Raw genomic sequence first — 26,928 nt, 5'->3', positions numbered from 1 at the left:
ACTTACAGCTACACTAAAAGAAAAAATAAACCAAAACCACAACAGCAAAAGAGTAATAACCAAAAAAGCACGACATCATGGGACATGGTTTAATTTCATTTAGCTGTTGCACACCCAGACATTTCTTTTTGATGCAGCAAGAGAACAACTCATGCAGCAGTATCAACCTGGGCTGATCAGAAGACTCCATGATTTTTCCTTCTGCAATCTGTGACAATGAGCTTCTCACATATTCAGCAGTTGGCTTATAGCTCTGATCCCTTCTGCAACTATTGTTCCAGTCAAAAATTGGTCTTGGTTGATTAGCAACAATGGTACAGCTTTGTTTGTAAGCAAATTCCTCATCCTCAGAATCTGATTTCTTTCTACTGTACAGCAGCACAAAGAATGAGCAGAGGGAAAGAAAAAAACCCATGAAGTGTACTCATTGAATAAAATGCACAGCTGGCAAAAATGCAACAGTATTACAAAAACAGTATTTAAACTATTTTCTAAAAAAAAAAAAAAAAAAAAGGAAAAAAGAAAAAAGAATAAAACTATCCTGCTGCTATACTGGCAATGAAAATAAAAAATAAAAATAGGGTCACAGAACTACACTTTATTTATAGGCTTTGCACACAGGAGAGAAACAGGCATGCATCAAAACGCACCTGAACCCTTGAATCTCTTTATACCAGGGTTTAAAAGAGGATTTCTTGATTTTTTTCCATAGCAATTCTTCTTCTGGAGTCCAAAACTTAGGAAGAAATTTGTCAAAAGCAACAACTGTATGTGATGCTGAAGAACTTAGCTTGCGAAAATAGAAATCATCTTTTTCAATGTTTGGGATGCCTACTTCTTCCTCGTCCTCATCAAAATACCCAGATAATTCTGAAGGATTGTTAACTCTTGGTTTGTTTTCCTCTTTAGTATCCAACTGCCTGTGCCTCCTCTGGTTACTGTTCAAAATATCCAATCAGTTAAGATATTTTAGGAGCAACTTGACATAAAGAATGCAAAAAGACATGCTTTTTGGCTCAGGAGTTCAGCCTTGTGAATGAAGCGTATTAGTTCTCAATTCCATCACTGCAGCACCAGAAATAATAAGATATATTAAATAAAAAATAAAATAAAAAAAAAGTTAAATGGTTATATCAGCATAGTATTTCCTCTGACAAAAATACAAAGTTTGACAGAAAAGGCATATCAAATTATCAGCTGTGTTAAAATGCCGATTAGAAGACTAACTTTACAGAGTTATTAATGGACTGCAATAGTTACTGGATGTTGGATTAGTATCTCTGACCTCAGTGGTTCAAGCACTGCAGCTAGTGGACCAGCTGGATAACTTTCTTGCGAGCAAGATTTAGGAGAGTCATTGCGCAACACGAAACGGTGTCCAGGTGCAGCAGAGCTTACAGGGCTCTTTTTGACTAGAAATCTACGTTTTGCTAAGTCATCCAAAACAACATCAGGCAGCCTTCTTTCATCTTCTGAATCAGACCCACTGTCATGCTCATAGACCATCTGGAGGGAAGCTGGATTTGTGAGCCCACACTCTGCTCTGCTATTTTGGCAGGAAGCTACGGGATTTGTTTCATGTTCACTGAGGTTGACCAAAACAGGAATAGAATGAAAACAGTGAAGTCACAAAGGATGAAACCCAAGAACTGCCCACTAATCTCATCGGTATGCATCAAGAAGCCGGACAACTGAAATTCATCACCATATTTCGGAAAGGGTTTAGTGAGAAACTGAAACCGTAGGTCTATCTCTCATGAACTTGCATTTAAGATCATTTAAATACCCTCTACCTGGAGTCTGATCAGCTTCAAAGCATTACTCAAACATAAAAAAAAACCCGAAAAACCAAAACCAAAAACATCAACCACACAACCACACCAAAACATCACCCTGGTTAAAATATTGAAAATCAAATACTTGACTTTGCATTGCAGCAACAGCAGCTGCAAATCATTAATTTAAAAAAATTCTAAATCAAAGCCCACTTTACTAAGACCACACACCAGTACCTTGAAAACGTTCCATCTGACTCGGTGAAGACAGGACTTGCCCAGCTCCTCCTATTGTCCTCATTCTTCTCTGTCCTCTTCTTCCTTAATGGTGCTGGCACATAAGCCGTCTGCTTGTTTTTATTGGGTAAGAAGCGATTGAAGTCAGTGGTAGGTTTTGGTTCAATCACAGATATCCTACGGTAAGACCTGTCATCTTTATGGGAGTCATGCATTTTGAAAGGCAGTTCTGAGTCTGTGTCACTGTCACAACCTTAGAAGAAAGGGGAGACAAGGGAAAGCACAAACATTATTCTCTAGACACAAGCTTCTAGCTACAGCTTGGATCAAAATCTTCTAAAATTTAACTCCATATTTTAGATGTTCTGGCTGCAAATTTGCTGAGCTACTGACAGGACAGTAGGAGAGGTATTTTTAGAAGTTTGTGGCAAAGCTGCGATACGATCCATTAAGCTCAATTTGGTTTGCATGACCCTGCTACATTTGTTCCATTCTTTCATTATCACATTCTTTCGTTATCACAGGAAACAAAGTGCTAACCTCTAGACTGAAGACATGAAAGAGCATATAAATTTTTAATTAAATAATATTTCCCATGTAAATTTACTAACAAAAACAAGTTAACAGCAAATAGTACAGCAACATGTTCGTCTCACCAGATTAATACCCAGTAAAAGCCCAGGGTATATCATGTACTGAACATGGCTACACGTTGCTTTGCTCAGATAAGAAATGCTCCACGTGGCCTCTGCCCAGTGATTTAGTTTTATTCACATGAAACAAAATCCAGAAGCTCACACTTTTTATAACTTTAGACTACAAGTTTGGATCGAACTTTAAAACGGCAGAGAAACACAGGTTAGAATACAGCTTTAGGAATTCAATGTCACAAACTGTCTTCTTGTTACCCTTATTTCCATGATATTTCCTATCAAAAGTAACAAATACTATTCAGTATTGAATATTGAATAGTCACAAATGAAGTGAAAACATAGAAGTCTGACATAAGCACCCTAGGAACAAGGCAAGAGACTTTTGCAACTGGTGAATTTTAGGTGATGACATCAAGATCTGATTTCTACCAGTTTTCCTTACTGAACACTGCACATACACACACCCTAAGGCAGCAGTGAGAGCAAGAGTTCCAGTAACCCTTCCTAGGAAGATTTGTGTGAGCAGTGCTTTGTTTCTACCAACTGTTAAAGGTCAATATTTGCTTAAGCAAAATGCAACTGCAGCAGTTTCAAAACCAGAGCCGACTTTCAAGCCAATTTAAGTACTGGACACCCAAGTACTAGCTCCACACATTGTCTTCTCCTATACTCATATGACACATGTCAACAAAAGATTTTAAAGATAAAAACATACCTTCACTGCCACCTTTTAAGGTTATATCTGATGAAAAGCTTGTGGAGGATCTTGAACCAAGAGAGTCCAAGCTATCAAAAGAATCGTCTCTTTTATGGCTAGCTGAAGACGAAAAGGGCTCTCCCCGGTCAACGTACCAAATATCACCGTATCCACTATCCCTGCCACTTCTGTTCAGGTGGCTGGATTCTTCAAGTGCCTAGGAGAGTAAGTTTTGAAAGGTCTTTACAATAATTTAAGGTGCAACTGCTACTAATGAGTTATAACTAAAAATTTTTTAAAATGCATTTTGAGTTCACAAAAAAACTTCAACAAAGACTACTGCAAACCTCTAAAAACAACACATACAACAGCTTGGATAGGAGATTCAATACAAGGTCTTAAATTTCTCTTATTTCAGCCAAAGGGAATCAAAATTGGGCTATTCACAATCTACCACATTAATCAGAGCAGGTGGATTCTGAAATTCATATGGGTAGCAGAAGAACCAATGTAAGCTAAAAATCATTCTTTTCACATGGACCTTGATAGCAAGCAAAACAAATAAAACAAATGACTATGTTGTTCAAACTAATAATAAAATTAAACCCCCAAGAGACTCTTTAGAATTGATGCTGTAATGTATAACAAACTACAAAATTCAGGCTATTTGTTTAGTGTCCTTTTTTGGATTCCTTACCTTAGTCAATGCTTGCCCTAATAAATTCTCAAAGGCTTTAAGACTGAGGTATGGACCATTATAATGGGGGTTACTTTGAGCTTTTCTCCCAAGCCAGTATAATGTAATCAAAACCTAAAAACAAACAAACAAGCAAAAAACCTAAATACAAACTTAATTATTTTCCTCTCATGCCACATACCATTATAAAAGAACCTCAGCATGCTGCTAGAGATGTTTGGACAATGAACTGTAACATCTTGTTTACAGTATTAGCTAAGATTGCCACCAAAAACAATGAAGGAATGTTATGATTCATCTAATCTATGTCAAATAAGCCGACAAAAGTACTGTTTCTAATAATTATATTGATTTGGGCAAGTAAGCTGCATAGAGATCATCGCAAAATGGCACTAATTTATATCAGATAAATGAACAGATGAAGAATAAAGTAAACATGATAGTACCATAAACAGAAGTGTTTAAAAATAATTAATCAGAATTAGTGTGAAATTGTTTCAGAAAATATTGAAGTAGATGTGTCTTACATTTTTCACTCTTCTGTTGGTTTCCTCCGGCCTGAAGCAGGGCAGAAAGTGAGGAAAAGAAAAGAAAATCTTTTAAAATAGCTGACTTAAAATGTAATCATTATTCAAGATTTAAAAGGTTTCAAGACCAAATAGCAGTAAACATAAAATATGAAACTATGACTGTTCCAAAAGAAATAAAAACATTTCACCTTGAATACATAGGCATAACTCTGTACTATTTCAATTGTTACATACAGAGTGAGAAACTAGCTGATCTATTGCAGTTTCTGTTTTGAGAGGTACACAGAAAGGCTCTATGATTTTTTAATTACCTTTAATTTAGTTACTGACAAAACAGAAGTGGAAAACAAGCTGTTGACTTTGGGAAATATAACCTCTATTAGCCAGGAAGATCACAGAATGGTTTGGATTGGAAGGGGTCTTGAAAATCATCTAGATCCAACCCCTCTGCCATGGGCAGGGATACCTTCCACTAGACCACATTGCTCAAAGACCCATCCAAGCTGGCCTTGAACACTTACAGGGATGGGGCATTCACAACTTTTCTGGACAACCTATTCCAGTGCCTCACTACCCTCAAAGTAAAGAATTTCTTCCCAATATCCAGTCTAAACCTACCCACTCTTTCAGTTTAGTCATTTCCCCTTGTCCCATTACTACATGTCCCAGTAAAAAGTCCATCTCCAGCTTTCTTGTAGCTTCCCTTTAGGTGCTGGAAGGCTGTGACAAGGTCACCTTGAAGCCTTCTCTTCTCCACGCTGAACAACCTCAGATAGTCAATTCCATATGAAAAGAGATTTAATTGTAACTTTTTCCCTGATTGTATTGTTTTCTAAGATATTTGTCTCAAACACAGAGAACACTTTAGACTAGAGAAAATTTTTCAGACAAAAAAATGAGGAACTGAAACTGAGACATCTGGAGAGAGATGCTGTATGGTGGGTAGAAGGGGTTTGGTTTCTTTTATACAAATACATGTTTTTCAAAAAATATTAAATACATATGCAATCACTAATATTAGTAAAATCTTCTTTTATATATATACCCAGTCTGTAGCACACCTTGGAAGTGCACCAGCAGACACTCACAGTGATTCTGTTGTCTTCCTGCTCATTTTAAGAACAAGAAGAAATTTTTTGAATGGGGGGCTCACAAAGGTGGGGTAACACAGACCTAGTCATCAGATGCAAATATGCAGGGCTGAACTGCAGACAGTGGTTGAACAACACTCCTGCCCACAGTGCCAGCAGTTATGGAAGGGTAAATGGCTTAAATACATTTAAGCCATTAAATACATTAAAAACAACTTCTCACCTGCCCCAGATGTTGGTTTGCAGCTGGTTCAGCTGCAAGATTCACACACAGCACGGTGAAGGGGTTCAAACAAAAAAGAAAAGACTTCACATACAGCAGCAGAAAGACCTGTGCAGAGCCCCATAACATGCCAGACCAACAATGTAATAGGGCACCTATCCTGTTCCTGCTTGTCTAGGAACAAGCCAGTCAAAGGTTACAGGAAAAAGGTAGAATAAACCATTAAACCATAGGAGACCGTCACAAGTTAGTGAAACGATGACAGAGCCTGGCCGGTTCTTCACGGAAATGTAATGTTCAATGCAACGTGACAATCATCATGGACGCAGACTGTCCCCTCCTTCTCTTTCCTCCTAGTTTGAGAGCACCCACTTCCACTCTGTGTAACTGTAAGTGCTTTGCCCATCTCCACATCCTAAAGAAATCAGGCTACCAGGCACGCACAGTCCTGAGATGGATCTGACCTGCACCATCCTTGCCTGCAGCTTCCTTAATATTACATGTCAGAGATGCTTCTGGCTTTGTAGTCAGTGACTTCTTTCTCACAGATAAGGAGGAACTCTTCTCCTTTAATCTTAAATATTTGCACGTTTGTTTTGGTTTTTTTGGTTTGTTTTAATCCCTTCCAAAACAAATTGCTATTCTTCTTTCACTGGAGACTATTTTTGAAGAAAAAAAAATTTCCTCTTCATTTTTTTCAGTAGGTTGACTTCTTTTCCAGTGTCCATGTTGCTGGACACACCATGGCTGTGACCTAAGGTGTTACTAGAGACAGACCGATTTGCCAAGCAGAGGATGGCAAACTATTCTTGTGGTGGTGTGTACCAACATTCCACTTCCCATACCCAATGGAGAGCATTTTAAAGGTTCACATTCTTTAGCTTCAAAGTCTTTCATTAGGAGAACTTCTGCCTTTTTGCAATTATAAAAGCAGAGGCCACGCATGCCCTTGCTAAGGATGTCTTAAAGTTTTCTTCCAAACTTCAGCAGCCCAGTAAAGAGTGAGAAATTCTGCCCTTAGCCAGCTGAAGCCTATATCAAAAAGGCTGACAACCTTCACGAAGACCAAAGCTAGGTGACTGAACATGATGATGTCCACACCTTCTTTCCTTGAGTTCTCTGGGATAATTTCAGTCAACCATTTTGCAACAGAGCAATATTCAATTGTCTTTATATTTCAATATATTTTCTATACTGGAATAACCATAAATACACTAGGCCTGTGTACTTGGGCTATAAAGAACACAAGTACTAGGACATTCAGGCAAACCAGTCAGTACAGTTGAGACCCAAAATGCAGGCAGGGAGATATTTCACATACTCAAATCACAGACCATGCTTTGTTCACATGTTCACTCTGCCAACAACAGAAGCAAACTCACAAGTTGTTTACTCTTCATGCACAAAGTTTCTTCCCTTGCATTACTACTTTCCTTCTCTGAACTACATCTGTTGTTTTCTAAACCTTTTCAACAACCTGTCAGAATAGACACAGTCTGAGCAGAAGGACTGAAGGGGTAGCCCACTTGCTGAATCAACGCAAATAAATCTTCATCAATGCAAATAAATGTCAATCCTACATTTGGCTACTGTGAAAGAAGTCTGCTTTTGGATGTTTTCATCCAAAAATCATCACAGAGTCCAGTTGGTGCCAACCATCTGTATGAAAATATTCTGTGTAACCCAATTTCTGGCTTGAATAAGTGAACACCACTATGCTGAAAGTTACAAGCAGGCTGCTGCTTTGCTCGGAAGGGCCCTGTCAAGGCTGCATCTTAAAGTTAATCTACTGAAAGAAGTCAGTTCCTCTCCAAATGAAGATGCAACAGTACTTACTAAATCACTCTGTGTGTTTTTAAACACAAACTTCTCTATTTTCACAGAGGTTTTTTATACCTCCTTTTGTTAACAATGCAACTTTGCTAAAGATGTCTGACCGAAGTAAGAAAGCTGCTAAAGAGAGTGGTTAAGATCTTGCTGGAAGAATTTTACTACAAATACTTCATCTCCTCCTGCCACAGTCTCAGCATTTAAGCATTTATTTTGAAGCTTAAAAAAACCCCAACACCGATATTCTGCATTACCTAACCTAACCCCAATACCAAATTCCAGCTAACAAAGAGGTCTCAAAATTGTAAAGGCCACAAGATAACATGTATGGGATATTATAATTGTGAAGCACAACTGCACAAATCCAAGTTGAACACTGATAAAAAAGATGTGAAATAACCACCTGTGGAGAAATAATACCTTCTGTGTAAACCATATCATCTACGTCAATCCTTTAGCAAACAGAAAAGAGACAAATGGGACAGAAATAGCTCTCACTTGTCAGTATGTGATATGCTTAGAGACCAAATACCACTGTTACACTTGAACACAACACATATTGACAAACATCACTTACTCCCAGCCAACATGGACCAACAGATGTTTCTCTAACGAGGACCACTCTACAAGAATAAAGCAAAGTGACACAGCAGATCAGCACACTGAGCCACAGCTCAAGGAATTTATTCTCAGCTCCACTGTTTGCTCAAGGTTAAATAGCAGAATTAGTCACCAAGGCCCTAGCCTGACAATACAAAGGCTTTGGCAGCAGCTTGGTTTAAGGATTTCCTGATCTCCCTTTCCCTTCCAGCCGCTCCTATTTGCTGCCTCTGTGGTTATGCCAACACAACTCTGAATCACACTACCATTCCATGCTGCCCATTGGGACCAGAGGGCTGCACCCATTTCTTTGTTTGGGTTTTTTCTAATACACATTTTCAAACCCCAAATTAACTTGCTGGTCTGTTTTAGTGCATGATCACACAAGCAACTGCACCAGCACCATGGCAGAGGCAACATGCTGCTGCAGCGGAGCGAGCAGGGGGCTGGTGAAGGAGGACTCTGCTCTGCACACCAGTACCATGAGAGTCCCTGTGTGACAACACCCCAGCCAGAGGTGCACTGTTTCCCATTTCTGAGGAGCAAGCAAAGTCTGGTAGTATTATATTACTGCACTTTGGGGTATTTAAATTTTTTTTTTTAAATTGTAGATAATCAAAGACCTTACAGGAGCTAGCAGATCACAGTAATTTAAGAAATCTTCCTTACAAAAGAGCAGTGCATTTTAAGAAGCTACATTTATTTCTGACTTATTTCAAAACTTTTAAACAACAGACTCAATAGTCTGGATTTTATTTTTCTAACACATTGTATGGTCTGGTTCCCCCACATCCTAACATACTAAATTCCAGCCTCTAGAAACTCATGATGTCAAATCTACTTTGACACTTCACTTTATTATTTTCCAGGAAGAACATGAATGTAGAGTTCAAGACCAAATTGAAGATACCCAGAACTCTGAGAAGGATTCTGGAAGATTATTTTACAGCATCCCATTCAGAGAATGTGGTTTTCTAAGTGTCTGTTTCTTATATAGAAACACTTTTAAATATACATATCAAACAACAATTTAAAAATCCAAAACCAACAAACAAGCAAGTTTGAACAGAGTATCCTCCTCCCCTAAACTGCCAAGGGTTAGCTGCCAAGAATATGTGTGGTCATGTCCAAAGAGATAAGACAAATCTGAACCCATTTAAGGGAAGAAAGAAAGGACGGAGACACTCCCACTGACAGAAAGGAATGTGCCAGTGACAAATGCACCCTGCCCGGTGCCAAACCCATTCCTTGGTGACAAATACTTCAGAAACCCCAACAGCTGCCAATCTGTTTTCTTCCCTTCCTCTGTACTATGGACCTCACAAACACAGGACTTGAACAGATTTCTGTTTAAAAAGAAATATTGTTGCTCTCCCTTTGAACTTCCATTCACCAAGGTAGCAGTTACACTTCCAAGATGCCCTTTGAAGGACTTGGAAGAGCCATACCTGGCCTGGGAGTTGGAGCAGATCAGCACACTGAAGAAAAGCCCACTCCCAAGCTCCTTGCCAAGCTCCAGGCTTCTGAGATTCTGAGGAAGATGTAGTAGGACTTCAAGGATTTCTCCACCCCCACCGAGGTATACTGCACAGGAGACAGACGCGGTCTGTCCAACCAGCAGCAGGCTTGTGCTAAATTTCAGCCTTGGTGGCCACCTACTCAACTGCTATAAATATTGCTGCTATCGGATTTCAATGAATTCCCACGTGCTGCTGAGAATAGAAAGGCTCCAGTGGAAGATGTGGTTGCTGCATGGGTACAGAAACATGAGGACATTCCTCCAGCACTTGGATTCATAGCAAATTGATATTCAACTCCGAGAGCCCCAGTTCACTGCTGAGAACACTGGAAATAAACCAGTTGGGCTATGACTGCAGAGCTCCAGAACAGCATTTGGAAATGCACCTTTCTATTTGACTGTAAAAAGCACATGCGTTTTCCATAGCAACATATCCACTGGACCCAATCCCACTTACATCATAACACCACACAGAGTCAGGTATAAAATGACAGTAGAAAGCATTTCTTCATGCCCACCAAAAAGCCCTGTCTAGGAGCAAGGAATTCCATGGGCCCTGATGACCAAGCAGTCAGTCCCCACCCTGTGCCCTCACCTACTAATGAAGGGCTGAGGGGCGGAGAAGAGATGACCAAGAACGCAGAGAGGGAACACAGTCAGCCAACACCCTCCGTGGGAATGCATCACCTCCCATCACTTCAGGGCCCGTCCTCTCCCACTGCCTCTTGAGCATGGCACTTCCTTGCTGATCTCAGCCATTATGCTTCCACACCATCTTTAAAGCCCTTATCAAAACAAAAACGGGCACTTATAGAAAAGTGCATCAACCCCAGCAAGTCACCAGATGATAACATTATCCATTTCCTCACGCTCTTATCTGACCCCTCCCTGGGTGGTCCATCTCTGCCAGCTTCCTCATATCCCAGTCTAATCAAAAGGTTCTCCCAAAGAGAAAACTTGTATTTTGTAGAGAAGAAAGCAAGCCTTTCAAATAAAAAGAAAACATAAAACCCCCAGAAGAACAAGCATATGCAGAGGAGCCTGAACAATACCCTGAGCACTCTCTGGCTCTCATCTGAGGGGTGGGCAGGGGAAGCAGAATGGAGCATTCTCTGCAAGTTGTTGCTACAGCAAAGAGGAGACTGATAGGATCCTCCATCTTCCTGCTCAAATTTTATGCTATTTTAAAGAAAATTAAGGTTGGACTTGATGATCTTGGAGGTCTTTTCCAACATAAATGATTCTAAGATTTATAATAATCAGTGTAGCTTTGTTGACTGGTCCCTTTTTTGTGTCTTTTCCTTACTCCATTCTTAAAACCCTCTAAAACTCAGCAGCTTCACTAATTCCAGGCAATTAAACTGTGTATCTCTTGTACTTTTTTGTTTGCTTGGTTTCTCCAGGGAAAATCTAGAATGTTTCCCCAGCCTCCATTGGTTACTTTAAATTCCAGATCTAGGCTAGTACCTATGCAAAAATAAATATCAGGTTTTTTATTTCTGAAGGCCATTTGACACATGCCATACCCTTTGGCCAAGAAGCATGAGAACATTCATTGACTTTCATGATGGACTTTATGCAAAAACTATTAGCAGTTGTGCAGTTGACTCCCAGCTCTCACACAGCATTAGAAGGTTCTCAAAGGAAATCAGTTTCTTCACATCCAAGAGGACTTTTTAATTTCAGAGGTGAAATTAAGTGCTTCTCAAGAAAAAACTATTGCAATACACACTGTAATTTAGATAAACTCATAGACAGCTATCATATCACTACTTACACATGCTATAGATTTTTAGATGCTCCAAAGTTCTGGTATTCAGAACTTGGAGCACATGATTTTGCTCTCTCCATTTTATCTCCCTGATGCTTTTTTTCCTTTTTTTAAAACCTGTATATAATTCAGTTGACCTTTGCACAAGGATTATATTAAATGTTACCCCAATTCTACCTTTTTCCTTTCTTGTACTTTATCAAAACATTGAGATTTTATACTCCCTCCTTCCAAGAAGCAACATACTTGAGCTCATCCCATTGATCATCAGGGTCATCACTTACTTAACTTCTCTTGCATTTAGTTTTGAAGATCCTTTACCTTCATTCCCCCACACAAATCTAGACCATATTGTAAATTTTGTAGAGTAATTTGAACATAAATCAATATGGGGAACACACAGTTGTGCCAGCATTCTTTTCAAAATAAACAGTTGGTATATCTGAGAAGTCACTCTGAAAATTAAGTTTCAAAATAGGCAATTAAGTGCAATTGTGTAAGTTTTTAGAAATAAATGCAAAACCACAAAAACATGCAGCTGTTAGTTTGCCCAGAAATAGTTCAACAGCATTATAAAAAAAATTTTTTAAATATGTATAAAGCCTATTATTTGTTTCAGCTAAGCTGCAGCAACCATGGCAACTCACAGTTAGTACTGTTTTTCAAGACATTACCAAAATTCACTTTACTGCCTGATGCTTCTTTGCCATTATTAAATATTTCCAAAACTGTTGTCCTTTTTACTCCCAACTCTCACACCTAACTGGAGTATTTCAACATGCCCTCTTCCCACACACAGATGTTAGAGGTAACTTTTTAGAACAGCCCTCAATACCGACCCATTTATTCCCACAAAGCATTGCTCAGACACCTCTGCACCATCTCCAGATTTGAGTAAACAAGTTATTGCATTGGAAGTCAAGGTGAAAAATTTTCCATCTACCAACTACTCCACAGCAACTACCTATGTGCACTCTCTTACACTCAACCCTCTGGATTAATACAGTTGTTCAATTTGGATAAATTCAGAGGCGGTCCCTTGGGAAGCACTAGGATTTGGCAGACAAATTTGCTTGCTCAGAGAGACAGGAGATTTTTACAGCCTCTATATACACAGAAGAGGAAAAAAACACCCCAACCATCTCCTTCATTCAATCTCCTCCCTTGGTCCATGCCCAGGGAAAGATCTAGTAAATGTAATGCTTTGTTATTTTTGTGTCAAGCAAACAGGTGATGATATATAATAAGCAAAACAGTTTACCGCAACTTATAACACTCAAAAGCAAGGTTTATTGAATTTCTCAGGGTGTGCAAAATAAGATTAAAAAACAGAACTCAAGTCTATACTGCATAATTTATACCAGATATTTGACAACAAAAATATCCTCTGGTAAAGCAAAAATATGACTGACAGTAACTTACACTGGGTATTGCTGTGTTCACGCCTGTGCTAACATCCAATGTCACCGGTAGAAATAGGTATCTGCTCAGCTGCTGCTGTTATAACACATACACAGAAAACAATTCAGCGCAGAGATGACTCAGAGTTAGCAGCAGAAGCTACAGATGCATTATTCACAGCCCATGAATGGGAAGTAATCTGAGATTCAGTTCGCTCCAGTCGGCATCTCTTCAGGAAAGCCAAGACCCATAAATATGAGGTATATGCATGAGGATAGATATCCTCTGGAGAAGAGGCAGACCCTCTGCATTTTGAGGGTACGTGGGATTTGTACTGGGAGACACTTCAGATTTCTGATGGCTCATTTTTTCCTCTAGAGCAATTCCAATGTAGAGCAATTCCAATGTAGTGTTGGCCAAACTATTGCACAGGAGGACATAGAATAGGGGCAGTGTCTATGCCAGCCTCTCTTTTTATTCTCAGCTTTTGTCGTATTATTAAAGAAAAAATGCTTTTTTTGTTCTTGTGCAATTTAATGTGGGATTACTAAAAGCACAGCTTTTAGTCATAAAGTCATAGAGCTAGGACTTTGCTTTGTCCACCTCTATCAATAAATACAATTTTTTTCCAAAGATGAAAAAATTGAGGTACAAGGTAATCACAGCTTATTCCATGATACACATTTTGGAAACAAATTAAAGTGACACTGGAATTTTTCCTTAAGTAAATCACTACTGCATGACTGAATAATTTAGTTTAGTCTCTACATTTGGAATAAAACCTTTAAAGAACTGTTGGGTTTTCTCAGCAATATTTTGGCAAAATATTTCATGAGCAAATAAGAAGCTCTGAAAAAAATATAATGCTTCCTTTTTGGAATTTTACCGTATTTTCCTCTATGTTTCTTCATGTTACCCTAGCAACACAGAGCACACCATCACTCATCACACAGAGAACAACAGTATGAAACACAGACTGAACCTGACTTCTCTCTACTAGTCAGTTCTCCATTAACTTAGGGTGATCAAATATGCCCAAAAGAAGTGAGGCATGCAGGTAGAACCGAACTTTATTATTTCATATGTTTTCTTGATCTGTCTGCATTTATAAAAACATATTTAGAGCCAGGAAAGAGCTCTTCACTTAATGAAAAGTCAAATATTAATCTATGCAAGCTTATCAGAAAAGAATAATGAAAGAGGATGTATTCCCTTAAATCGCTCTCCCCGATGACATGGCATGAAGTAACAATACCATTTAAAACAAAAACAAGATACAAAAACTGAATAAAAGTGTAGTATTCTCGCAAAAATGTGCCCTTTTGTTTTAGAGAATAGATAAGATGCAAGACAAATACATATTTTCCATATCGGTTGCAATTCCCACCTCCCATCCTCAGCTCTTGCAACATCCACAAGTAAAAGAGCTCCTTAAAGATGCAACTATTCTGATTGAGGTTCCTTATGGCTTCAGAATTATTTCTATAACTTTTGAAATGTCTAAATTCAATTTGTTGTCATCAATAATATTGGATTAGTATTAGCTTTCTTAGTTAGCTTCTTTGGGGGAAAAAGAATTTGTCCACTGCAATAGAAAACAGTGTTTTTAAAGCTACTTAGAGCAGCCAAGTCAGAGGGTATTTTTAAACATTTGCTCAAAACATTAAGGGTTTTGGGCCAGGGTTTCTGGCCAAGTTTTTAATGTTGGAAAAATGAATGCTCCTTTACTGTAAAGTGAGAGAATGGGTAAAAGTCCAAATACTTGCTTTGCCAGAACGCTAGAAAGCCTGTGTGGGAAGCAAAAAAGGGGGGGTGGGGGAGGAGAAAAGTTAAGCTAGCCTGACCATATACCTCTGAAGCTGAAACATTTATATTCATTCTGAGCGTCCCAACATACTGAAACCAAATGTGCTATTAGTCATTTAGGAGTTTCTGTTGTAAAGTTAGAGGAGCCTGAGAATAAAAACTTGAACAAAATTAATGATATGGGAAAACAATCCTAGCCAGGGAACTACAGATGATCTCACACCTCTCTTTCACCAGTACTCATGAAGTATGTAGCAAAACTGATGACTGAGGGGGGAAAAAAGCTTAATACACTAATTAAGACATCACCAAAATGCTCCAACAAGCTATTACAACTAAGTCTGGTGGTAGAGGGAGGGAGTGGAACAAAATTATTCGATTCTGCTCCAAGTGAGGCCATGGCAATATTCCCAACATCTTTAACGAGTGCATGAGTAAATGCTAAATTAGGAATCTTCCTTCTCTCAAGAAAGAAGATACTATATGCACCAACTCTTGGAAATTACAGTTAGCCGTCTGCAGAATTTCACCAACTGTCTAACCAGATGAAGCACTGGAGAAGTAGGCTCCTTAAAACAAACATGGTGGTTGTAAGCTATCCTCCTCAGAAGTCAATCAAACTTCAGAGCCAAGATAACACAAAAGTAACCCTCGGGCTCTTGAAGAGGTTATTCTACAAATTTTTCTTCCAACAATCCTTGTGATTTCCAAACGAAGACCAGGCACTCTTTTTCACCCAGGTAAGGGCAAATAAAACCTTGAGACTCTCACCTAGGAATCCACAGCTTCTGAAAACTAAGGATGTTTCAAACCTCCTGTGAATGGCAATTATTATGGCATTTAATCATTGCAAAGATTATTAAACTAATGGTTAAACTGCGAAGTTTATGACATTTATGGCACCAGTTTGCTACAAGTCTCAGCTTCCCATGGGACAGTATTGCATGCTGCATTAGTGACTGCTACATCCAGACCTGCTACCTTGGAATTGTCTGTGGCAGTAGCCCTTTTGAGCTCAAGCTTTTGGCCCTCTTTGATTAAGAAATCCCAACAGCAACAGCGCACTCACTATATTCATTGTTTTACAATTCGGTGAAAAGTCAAGACTTTGTCATCCCCCAATTAAGACTGATAATCTAGACAGGATGAAAAATTAAAAGACAATTCAATAAAACTAATCAGGTGTTTCTCCTCTTTACACTTAATTCTACCTGAAACAAATTACAACTGGGGAAGAATCACACAGCAAGTAATCTCAGAGGTCTCATCATCCATGTGCACCTTGCAACAGTAAGACTCAGAATAATTTCCAAGGCTTCCCCTCCTCAGGCTAACAGAGCTACAAGTAGAAATTAACTCAGTGCAGTGGAGGAATATCCAGTAGCATCCTCTAATGAGGAAAGCACACATCAGTCTCTGCTGATGGCTCAGGAATAGGTTGTCAAACTGCAGCAAAACTCATCTGTCCTTTGGCAGGAAGGTAACCACTATAAAGTACAGGAGAAAAGAACGGGATGAATATACCTTCACCCCTTGATCCACAGACATCACGCACAGATGATAAGCTTGAGCATTATCATCAAGTTTGGGTGCCAGATGGCAAACTGTTGACCACTTTATCCACACAACACTGAAAGCGTTTTACAGTATACTTCCACTTTCTTGCTGCATAGTGTTAGACAGGTGGAAAGGGCCATGAAGAACCAGCTGGAGTGCTCTTAATATATTATCCTTTCAGCATTTCAGTGTAGATGTAATTAGTGGCCCACTTAACCTGCTAGGGCATATATCTTAAAAATAAATTTAAGAGAAGTCCCTGTATAGTATAGCATACAAGTTTTCTAAGATACTAAAAAAATAGCTTATACTGCAGTGTAAGTTAGGCAAGCCTCATCTTTAGTAACAGAAATCAGTACTATCAAAAACAGCTCATGATATAACAAATCAGCCATCTGTTTGGCACTAATTTTTGGAAAGACACTGATTCAAAACCACTGCAATAGTCAGATATTTATTTCTCAAAGGGAAAGAAGATAAATATGAAGTCCACTGCCACTCCGCATTTAAAACTCTTCACTTGGAAAACAGTGCATTGAATACATGTAAAAATATGTACCCCGAAATTTTTTTCAGGTAGGAAAGAAACTCTGGAAGCTTCTGCTAGGGAAAGAAATCCAGAACTGTTGCATGAACTCTAGACAGAATTTCAAGTATGTAATTACTTGAAATATTACAAAAAGTAATATAGTTATTACCTAAGGCCCTAAAGGAAAAACCCTGACACATGATAGGTACACAGGTGAATATATTTGAACTTCTTTTGCATGATGAAGTTACCAACAAAAAACATGCAATGCTTCAAAAAGAAAAGCCACCAGGAAAATAATAATAAAATAAAAGCACAGAGGTATTATTCTTTGCAAAGAGACAAAATTAACTGTTGTCAAATGCACCCCCAAATTTATTCTTGTGTTAAGGAATGACATTGAAATTTTAGCATTGATGAATGCTGATAGCATGAAAATCAGACTGGATGCGAAGTAAAGAGGCTGTTTAAAGTACACAAATGCACATTTAAATTAAGTCTGTGATTATTCTAATTTGTAAAATCTTATATGCACTCATTTTGAGTGTCATACCAATTCCCCTCAAAAATACGCTCACTAGCACACTCATGATTCCAGAGAAACTTACAGAAATAAAAACTGTTTTGAAATTCTACTTTCTTCACAAAGGCTTTTATTTTTGCTAATTTTGGCTTGCATAGGGGACCCTCTGTTTCATGGGTACAACCAAGCTTTACCAAAGTGCTTTCACAAATTGAAGACTGGCCAGGGAGCACCACCAGTGGTAAGAGCGCTTTGGTCAAACCAAAAGCAATTCTCTATGAAAAATTAAACATATAATTATCCAATGTATTTACTCTCTTAAATAATTATTAATTTTATTGTAGGTACAAAGATCAGAATGGACTGCATCTTGCTTTATTTAATTAGACAACTTCTTTTCTTCCCACTCTCTTCTACGAGTCTTAAATTGACCATCTATAGCCAGTTTGTCTTACACTTTTCTCTTTGTTTTTCTATCTTGTTGTGTTGACCATCACAAAGAGCCACATGCATTCAAATTCTGGCTATAAATTAATCTCTGCTGTATGCTCCGCCACCAATGAAAGTGCAAGGTAATTTTTTCTAATAATTACTCACTAATTATTTTTTTGTATGTAAGAATCAGGGCATTACACACCTTAATAGGCAAATGCATGAAAACCTGTACAACTACCTCCTGCAATAGCATTAAAGACTAACCTTTCATAACTGTCATTTGCCCCCTACTTCAAAGTGTGCACTCTTTGATACTGACCCAGTGTTGCTGTTTGTTTTGTGAGTTGCCTGGCAGAGACATCTGAGCAATAGAGAGTGAAAACAGTGCGAAAGCATCTTTACTGGGTATCCCAAATTAGCTGAAGAGTTATCAGAAGGCTATTCCAAACAACAGCAGCGGTGGCACGCAGACCACTGACAACCAAGGAACAAGAAACCAAGAAGATTCTACCTCCTCTCCATTTACAGTAAAAGCGGATTCTAGACTTTTTTACAGGTAAAGTAAAAAAAAAAAAAAATCTCATTACGATTTTTCTGAAACTGAAGGGAGTCCTCATAATTTAAAACTGCACTAACAAAAAAGTCACATTACCAAGAGTTGAAGTAACCTGACCTAATTAGCTGGACTACTCTCTCTCGTGGGTGAAGGCAGAAAAAACCCCATAGTTTAGTAGTTTTCTTCCACTATTTTCACTGCTTCTTACTCTAGCTTTTTGAGGACAGTCTCTCCTATAACTGCAGATGCACAAATAACAGGAACATGTTGCATGCCAAAATCTACATGCAATTAAACCTAACCAAACAGTTTCTAGGAGCTTGAACATATTTGCTTTCCTGACAAAAATTCTGCAAACAAAAGCTCCTTCTATAAGTAATGTACACGTGCCTTTGGTACATGTCCATCAAAAGGATTCCTTCCCTGGGAGATAAAAGCAGGCTTCTCTCTCTCTCTCCTGACTTTATCAGACAGTAATAAGCCATTTTTAAATAATGGAAACCACACAAACATATTCCTGAGCAACAGCTGACAAGAATAAATGTCCAGTGTTCGCTGCTTCCCCACCTCTCCTGAACCATGATTAAGCTAGAATCATAGAGTCGTTTAAGACCTTTAAGATTACTGAATCTGACCATTAATCTAGCACTGCCAATTCCATCACTAAACCATGTCCCCAGATGCCATATCTACAAGTCTTAAATATCTCCAGGGATGGTGACTCCACCATTTCCTTGGACAGCCTGTTCAAATGTTTCACAACCCCTTCGCTGAAGAAATTTTTCCTGATATCCAGTGTAAACCTCCCCTGGCATAACTTGAGGCCATTTCTTCTTGGCCTGTCACTTGTTAGTAGTGAGAAAAGACTGACATCCACCTTGCTATAGTCTCCTTTCAGGTAGTTGTAGAGAGCAATAACGTCCTCTCCAAGCCTCATTTTCTCCAGGCTAAACCACCCCAGCTCCCTCAGCCTCTCTTCATCAGACTGGTGCTCCAGACCCTTCACCAGCTTCGTTGCCCTTCTCTGGTCATTCTCTAGCACCTTAATGTCTTTCTTGTAGTGAGGGACCCAAAACTGAACAGAGGATTTGAAGTGTGGCCTCACCAATGCCAAGTACAGGGGGACAATTACTGCCCTAGTCCTGCTGGCCAAACTATTTCTGATACAAACCAGGATGCCACTGGCTTTCTTGGCCACCTGGGCACACTGCTGGCTCTTGTCCAGCCTGCTGTTGACCAGCACCCCAGGTCATTTTCCGCTGAGCAACTTTCCAGCCACTCCTCCCCAAGCACTCCATGTTGCGACCCAAGTGCAGGACCTGGCACTTTACTGTGTTGAATCTCATCCAATTGGCCTCAGCCCATCAATCCCGCCTATCTAGACTGTTCTGTAGAGCCTTCCTACCCTCCACAGATCAACACTCCTGCCCAACTTGGTGTCATCTGCAAACTGACCAGGAGTGCAACTTACCCAGCTTCCTCCCTTCTCTGCCATTTCACTCCAGTGCCCCACGGTCTAAACACACTTTGAGAAAACCAAGAAGCCTCACTCTCTATCATTCCAGCTTTCCTCCTGTTAAATCTCATGCTGTCCATTAAAGGAAGTTTAACAAGCAACTTGGCAGACACTTGACACAGCATAAGCATAAATACCTGCCTTAGTCCTCCTGGGCTGGCAGCCTGGTACACAGCTGAGAGCAGCTACTGCGCACCCATTGCTCACATGGTACCAAGAAAGCAAAGCTCAGGCACTCAGACTCGTGCTGTTTGGTGCCACCATTTCCTGGATTCAGAGATTTAAAATCTTATCCAATCAATGAAATAAAATACTGAACAAAAAAAAGAAGTAATTTACAAGTGATATCACGTCATTTTATCATGATCACCATACTACATTACAGAAATCTCCAGTTATCCAGGTAGAGGTTATTTATCAAACTAGCTTGCTGAACATATTCACGAGTTATTCAAATAGTATTAGAGGAAACTTAAATCTAACTAAGGAATTTGTTTACAGCTGAAAGAGGAAAATGCTTCAGAAATACAAAATGTTGTTTATAAAAAGAAAAGTATCCTTTTGCAAGAGATTCTTTTCCTCTTGAAGGAATGAAAATATCTCAGTGAAATGGCAAATACTAGTAAACCACCAGTGCTAAGTGACTTTTGTATGATTTCTTAACAGCAGCCAACATTCAATACCAGAGGCAAGCTCAGATTTCAAAGAATAAAATGTTCTGCACAGAGAGAAGAGAGGGTTTTGCAGGACAAGCACAGCAGAGGAGTATCATTACCAATGCATCTTATTCTGCGCTTATTCAACCCGTGTGGGTGTGCCTTCTACATAACCATCTGATGTGTGATCTTACAGTTACATTTCCAATGCCAAAATCAGTAACAAAAGCCTCTTAAATTAACTCATTCTTTTAGAGCAAAAGTAGGTTTTAAGTAATGATGCTGAATATAGTATATGCAAATACATGTACCAGCTTATTTCAGCCATTCTTATTCATTATTCTGATGAAGCTTTTAGTAAAATTTCAAATAGTTTAATGAAAAAACATAATATGTTAAATTATTAATAATTCATGATAATATTTTTCCCTGTGATTGCACAACCCAGTCACATATTGAAATAGTCAGATACTTGCCTAGGTTAAGAGACCTGCTGTGATTTTATTCATCTTTCCAGATAGCTCTGCATACAATGTTCCACACTTGCTAAAGCTTAACAATGGTAGATTGCTTAATTGATTTATCAAATCAAAATAATTCCCTCCATAAAATTTATGTCTGGTTTTTTTCCTTAGTTTCCCTTCTTGGAGGAGTTTATCATAGATCTACAGAAGTTAAAAACAGCTTGCACTGCATGTAACCTTTTCAAAACCACAGACACAAACATCCACATGGGGCCAGATCAAAAAATTCTCTGTAGTCCAGTATCCCACCCTCCCACGTAATCCCAAGAGGTTGCCTAAGGAAGAGTAAAAATAGAGCAAGCAAGATGCTTCTCCCTCATGGACTTTGCAAGATAGATGTGGTTCCCCACTCTAAGTTACTCTTAAAAGATTTCCCTTCTTTGAACTTCTCCAGTACCGCTTGAACACAAATAAACTTCATCATCCACATTATCTATTGGCAAGGAAGCCCTACTGCCCCTTCACTTGGTTCATTGATTATTCATATAACATGGTATGTAGTGACTAGTTGAATCACTTGTCCATGCCATCTGCTGGGGGTTTTCTGTTTATTTGTTTGTTTTAAGCTTGCTACTTTGTCCAGCTCTATCCTTCATCCATCATTCTCTTTCAGGCTCAGGACTCTCAGCGTGTTGAACTAAATACACAGCAGAAGCTATTCCTACATTTGGTCAGAGAAATGCCATGAGGATGAAGATATTCCAGTTCCATAGGTCTGAATTTGGGGAAGTGAAGTGAGAGAGTGAGAAAAGGGAAACTGATCAAAGTTCAAAGCTTCATATGGTATTACAACACCAGAAAATTCCAGATTAACCACAGCAGCATAGCAATGTGCCATTTTTTTCCTATCCCTAATACTTGTTTCTGGATAGGTTTTTGGGGGGATGGGTTTGTTGGTTTTTTGGGGGGTTGGTTTTTTGTTTGTTTGTTAGTTTTTTGGTTTGTTTGGTTTTTTTGTTTGGTTGGTTGTTGGTTTGGGTTTTTTGACTGGCACTGAACACTGAATCGATACCTTTACAAAACTCTTACAAAACTCCTGACCTCATTATCTCAGGCCTGAGCAGCATCTGCTATTCCAGACCTCATCATTCTGTGTATAAAACTGGAATTGTTCTGATTTTCCTGTTCTCATTTAAGCAACCAAAGTTTTCTTCTATTTTATACATATTCTGAAAAAAAAGTTAACCTGAAAAAAACAATTCAAAGCTGTTTACTGCAGTATTCAACACTGGCAAATTTGAAGAAATTAGGATTAGGTTTTGGAATTGTACAGTAATTCCCTACTGCACAGATCTGTGTTGAAAATACATCACATCTTCATGTCAAACCATACATAAATATACTGCCTTATATTTATAAATAAATGCCTTCTGTTAACTCAGGCATTTTTAGCTAGTGCTTTACCAAGTACATCCCTCACCCCAGAAAATTATCCCAGTTGAGGGCATCTTAACAAACATCAGGTCACAGAGTTAAAAAGAATACATTACCACATCATAAATCTGACAAGCGTATTTCAGTGGTTATTCACAGGGAACAAGTGGCTGTCTGTAATTTAATAGCCTTTGCAAAAGCAGAAGTATTTTGAACTTAGACTCCCTTTCCCCGCCCCAGTTAAATATTTTATCATATACTGCATTGGAATCCACGTCAGTTGATGCATATCTGTACAAACTGGGTTCAAAGGTGTGTATGTGTTTACACTTACAAGACATTTTTTTCTAGAAGGTAAAGGAAAGAAGAAATATCATCTGCATTAGTCAACCTTCTTACTCCAGTTTCAGCATTCAGCTACAGCAGCTTTCAAAATTTTTGTTTCTGAGTCAGTTTCTGATACTGTGCTCCCTCCCCAAGCAGACAGGAACGCAGGCAGGGGATACATACGTCAGAGGGCAGGGCTGTTGGGAGGACTGGCTCTGCAGGAAATTCATATGACATTCAGCAAGGACAAAGACCAAGTCCTGCTCCTGGGACGAACCTAACTCTTGTGACTGCAGAGTGGGGCAGGGAGTCAGGCCTAGAGGTCCTGCTGGGCCGAATGCCAGCCAGCAGCGAACACTGGCAACACTGGTTAACAGCACCCAGGGCTGTACGAAACGGTACGTGGCCATACAAAATGGAGTGTGGCCAGAAGGCTAACAGATCTAATCATTCTCCCTTTCCTCAGCACTTATTATGCCACGTCTATAATGGTGTTGTTCCCAGTTTGGCATCCTGCAGTACAGGAAAGACACTGATAAAGCAGAGCAAATTGAGTGAAGATCACCATAATGGTCAGGGCTGGAGGTCCTGAGCTTGATCCTCCAGCTTGTTCAGTCTGGAGAACAGTCCTCCAGTCGGGTTTTCTTTTGTTGTTGTTGTTGGCTTTTTTTTCCCCCCCCTTTTGTTTCTTAAAGACAACAGATCTCTATAATTTAAAAGAAACATGAAGAGATCATGCCTTTGTGTGGTTAAGCTTGGCTGCTATCTAGCACTCTTCATTTCCACCTCTCTGCCCCTTCTTATCATCTAACCATGTGGTGAGACATTATTTCATTTAGCTGGTTTCAGTGACAACATGAAAACAACTCTGCAATCCTCTGGAAATGCGCTTTATAAGAATATTTGAATTCGTTATTGCATTACCAATTGCTTTTTGTGGTATTCACAGTATAAAATCCGTTAATGGCACTTTTACTATAAGTAGCAATTAATTAAGCAGTAATAATACTTTGAATTGAAACCTCTGAAAGCTCATGAATAAAAATGGCCAAAAGTAGGGTTATGTATGAAGTAGGATTGAGAACTGTTAATACGCTGTTCAGCTTTACTTTCTCTATTTACAGAGTATGGTTAATTGGCAAACTTCTGTATCCATGGAAAACTTCAAGAAGTCAGCTTCCCCCACTATTTAAATATAGAAGCTCTTCCTGTTGAGTTGTCTGCAGAAAAACTCACTGCTCTTCAGCAATTTAGCAGTAAAATACAATTAAAAATAAAAAAATAGTAAATTTGCATATATGTTTCTGTTTAATTGATATTAACTAACACAAGCTTATCCTTTTTATAAGTCCTTCAGCTTCCAACATCAGACACAGAAACTTTTCTGTATGGAAGAAAAAAAGAATTACCACCAAAAAATGCGGATTTTTTGTTTACCTTCTTTGGTAGCTCACTGCTACTCATCCAAAATCCTTTCCTCTCTCTCCTGCATTGTTTTATAAACTACATTTTATCCTGGTATGTTAGGGGATTAAAAGGAATACAGGTGCCTAAGGTTTAGATGGATTCCCATGGGAATCCTGAAAGGTTAGAGAAACTTCTCTTAACACAAATGGTGAAAAATTATTGTAAAGGCTTTTAGTAATAATGTACCCCCTACTCCAAAAAAAGTTACCCCAGAGATACTTTTAAAATGTAACAGGATCAAAAATGAGGACTTTAAACAAACCAACATGTAGAAAGCTACAGTAATCTAGTAACAGTATATGAATTCCAATATAAGGCTATGAATCTATGCCAGTAGAGATACCTGAATTGCTTTCAATACAACTAACACACACTAAATGTATTTTTTTTTTCCAAATTTGTTCAGACTCCTCCTGTATACTTCTAGGTACAGGTATAAAACTCCAGAGTTTTTCATTCTTACAGCAGAATCATCTTCACAAAACTGATAAATGGTAAAATCAAACACTATCAAAAGTATAATCTCACAAAGGAAGTATAAATTATTAACTGTTAAATTACTCAGCGGCAAAAATGATAAATCTCAAACATTTTTCATAATGGTCATAAAATTCACAGATAAAACAAAAAGGCTAAATAGCACCACACCCAACACTTTTATAGACTCTACACTGAAGAGGTGGACATAAATTTCTAGCAGGTATAGTCCAAAGTCTGGAACATATTTTATTGCCTACAACGGTTTTACTGGAGTGATTTACAGCTTATGTAGATTAATAACATGAACATGAATATTTTACACTTAAGCACAACAGTTTCACTAGACTGATACAATACACTCTTTTCATTTTCTTTATCTCTGCATATTGTTCTAAGTATTTATATATGTTAAACTTGTGAAATGAATGATCTTGAAATTAGTTATATCATAAACAAAACAAATACAGAAATTTCAACGTTTAGAATATGTCTATCCCCAGGAAGTTAATATATTTCTATGACAATGCCCATAGCAAAAAGAGAATTTACACACAAAGTTGTAGGAACATTTCTAGAGTCATTCTGAAATGAGGGTGCTGCACTTTTCCATTTCAAGGGAACTGTCACTAGGAAACTCAGTTACCACAATAAAGGCCTATTACAACCACATGTGTAAAAAATATTATTTCCCTGAATATAAATGGGGAAACAGCAGCATTCATTGTTCTAAATAAGTTTTGGTTAAATGGTTTGCATTTCAACTTTCAAGACCCACAAAAAGCTGTCTTTTATTCCTTTCATCTCAACTTGAAAGATAGTTTCTAAAATGCCCAAGCCTTTGTGATGATTGACTCTTCAGTCACATAGGTATAAGTTGGAGAATTTACACAGGCACAATTTTTGGGCTGTTATTTTACTTCTTGCACTGAAGCACTTGGCTTTCATCCAACTTTCCATCCAACACACAACTTTCTATTCTACACAAAATAAAAAGGCAGGAAAGGGTGGTTCTAGGTTGTGTGTTTAGTGTTTTGGTTGTTTTTTTTTATTTTGAAGCCAAATCAGAACTAAGTTTTTCAGCTCATTAAAATGTATGTTTCTTGGAAAAATCAGCACAGCAAATTTGGATTCAGCTCCATTATGCACTCTTATTATAAGCATTAAACTCTTGAGAAAAAAATATTTCAAGACGGTATAGTAATTCTAGAAACATATTAGATATGGAAGAAGACCTAAGTATGAATTCAGTACTATCAACAGCAAACACCAGCTCTGAGCTACCCACAAACTGACTTGCATTCTCTCTCCCTTCATTGCTGGGGGATTTTTTTGTTGTGTTTTTTTTGTTGTTGCTATTGTTCTTGGGGTGGGTTTTTTTGTTTGTTTTTCAGTATGCATTTTCAAGGTATTTGATGCTGTTTCTTTTGAGCAATTTATGGTAGCTCTTCCTGAAGGACAAAATAGGATATGAGTCCCAAAACAGTGTCTCAAGCTTTCAGGTAGCTCACCAGCCAGACAGTTTAAAAAGCTGAGTGATACTGGTAAAGCAACTCTAAAAAAGTCCTCTCCAAAATACAAATTTCTAAGGCCACTGATGACAGTTCTCCACTCAAAAAGACCATATTTCAGGGATTTCTATGCAGATTGCTTTCTTCAGTGGTCTACCTGACATTGCTAACGTTCATTCCATAGAACAGAAATTTCACTTTGCCTTTGTTGACCCTGCAAAAGAAAGTACCCTGAGCAGGAAACACAAGTGGAATCAGGAAATGCAGCATATTCCCCAGGACTAGACAGGAAGAAAATTCAAGTCACAAGAAACATCAACTTCTGTTTAAAAAAAAAAATTTCTAATGAAAACTAATATCTACTATAGAGTGAAATAGTGCTCTTGAGTGTTACCTACCACAAGAACAGGAATTTGCCAAGGGACTGAGCTTAGCACTGGAAGGAGTTACACCTGCATTCAACTCCTCTCTGCTACTTCTTCACTCTTACAATTTCATTTTTTTCAGGCCTTACTTTGAAAGCATCATTCTCTGAACAACTTTTTTTGGTGGTATTTCAAATTCAGAAAGTATTCTCTCTCAACTGAAATGGAGAGCGTGTCTCAAAAACTCAGCTGAAATGCAGGAACACAAGGATGAACACGGC

The 26,928-nt window shown here is 38.5% G+C and overlaps 1 protein-coding gene across 16 annotated transcripts in view; it reads right to left on the bottom strand.

Moving 5' to 3' along the window:
• Positions 1-26,928, bottom strand: part of LMO7 (LIM domain 7) — a 130,020-nt gene that overhangs the window by 39,541 nt on the left and 63,551 nt on the right. For 8 of the 16 annotated variants that reach the window (XM_017829979.1, XM_017829980.1, XM_017829977.1 and 5 more), the window contains 6 exons: positions 4,587-4,617; positions 4,060-4,173; positions 3,381-3,579; positions 2,013-2,265; positions 651-938; positions 168-368 (listed from right to left, as the gene is read on the bottom strand). In XM_017829979.1, the coding sequence (XP_017685468.1) occupies positions 168-368; positions 651-938; positions 2,013-2,265; positions 3,381-3,579; positions 4,060-4,173; positions 4,587-4,617 (1,086 nt within the window). Of the gene's footprint in view, positions 1-167; positions 369-650; positions 939-1,285; positions 1,586-2,012; positions 2,266-3,380; positions 3,580-4,059; positions 4,174-4,586; positions 4,618-26,928 lie in introns of all 16 variants that reach the window. The other 8 variants (XM_017829990.1, XM_017829992.1, XM_017829987.1 and 5 more) reach the window with 3 other exon arrangements.

Source organism: Lepidothrix coronata, unplaced genomic scaffold (genome assembly GCF_001604755.1).
Source record: "Lepidothrix coronata isolate B3197 unplaced genomic scaffold, Lepidothrix_coronata-1.0 Scaffold172, whole genome shotgun sequence".
Classification (NCBI taxonomy): Eukaryota; Metazoa; Chordata; class Aves; order Passeriformes; family Pipridae; genus Lepidothrix; species Lepidothrix coronata.
This window is presented reverse-complemented; position numbering and strand designations above follow the sequence as displayed.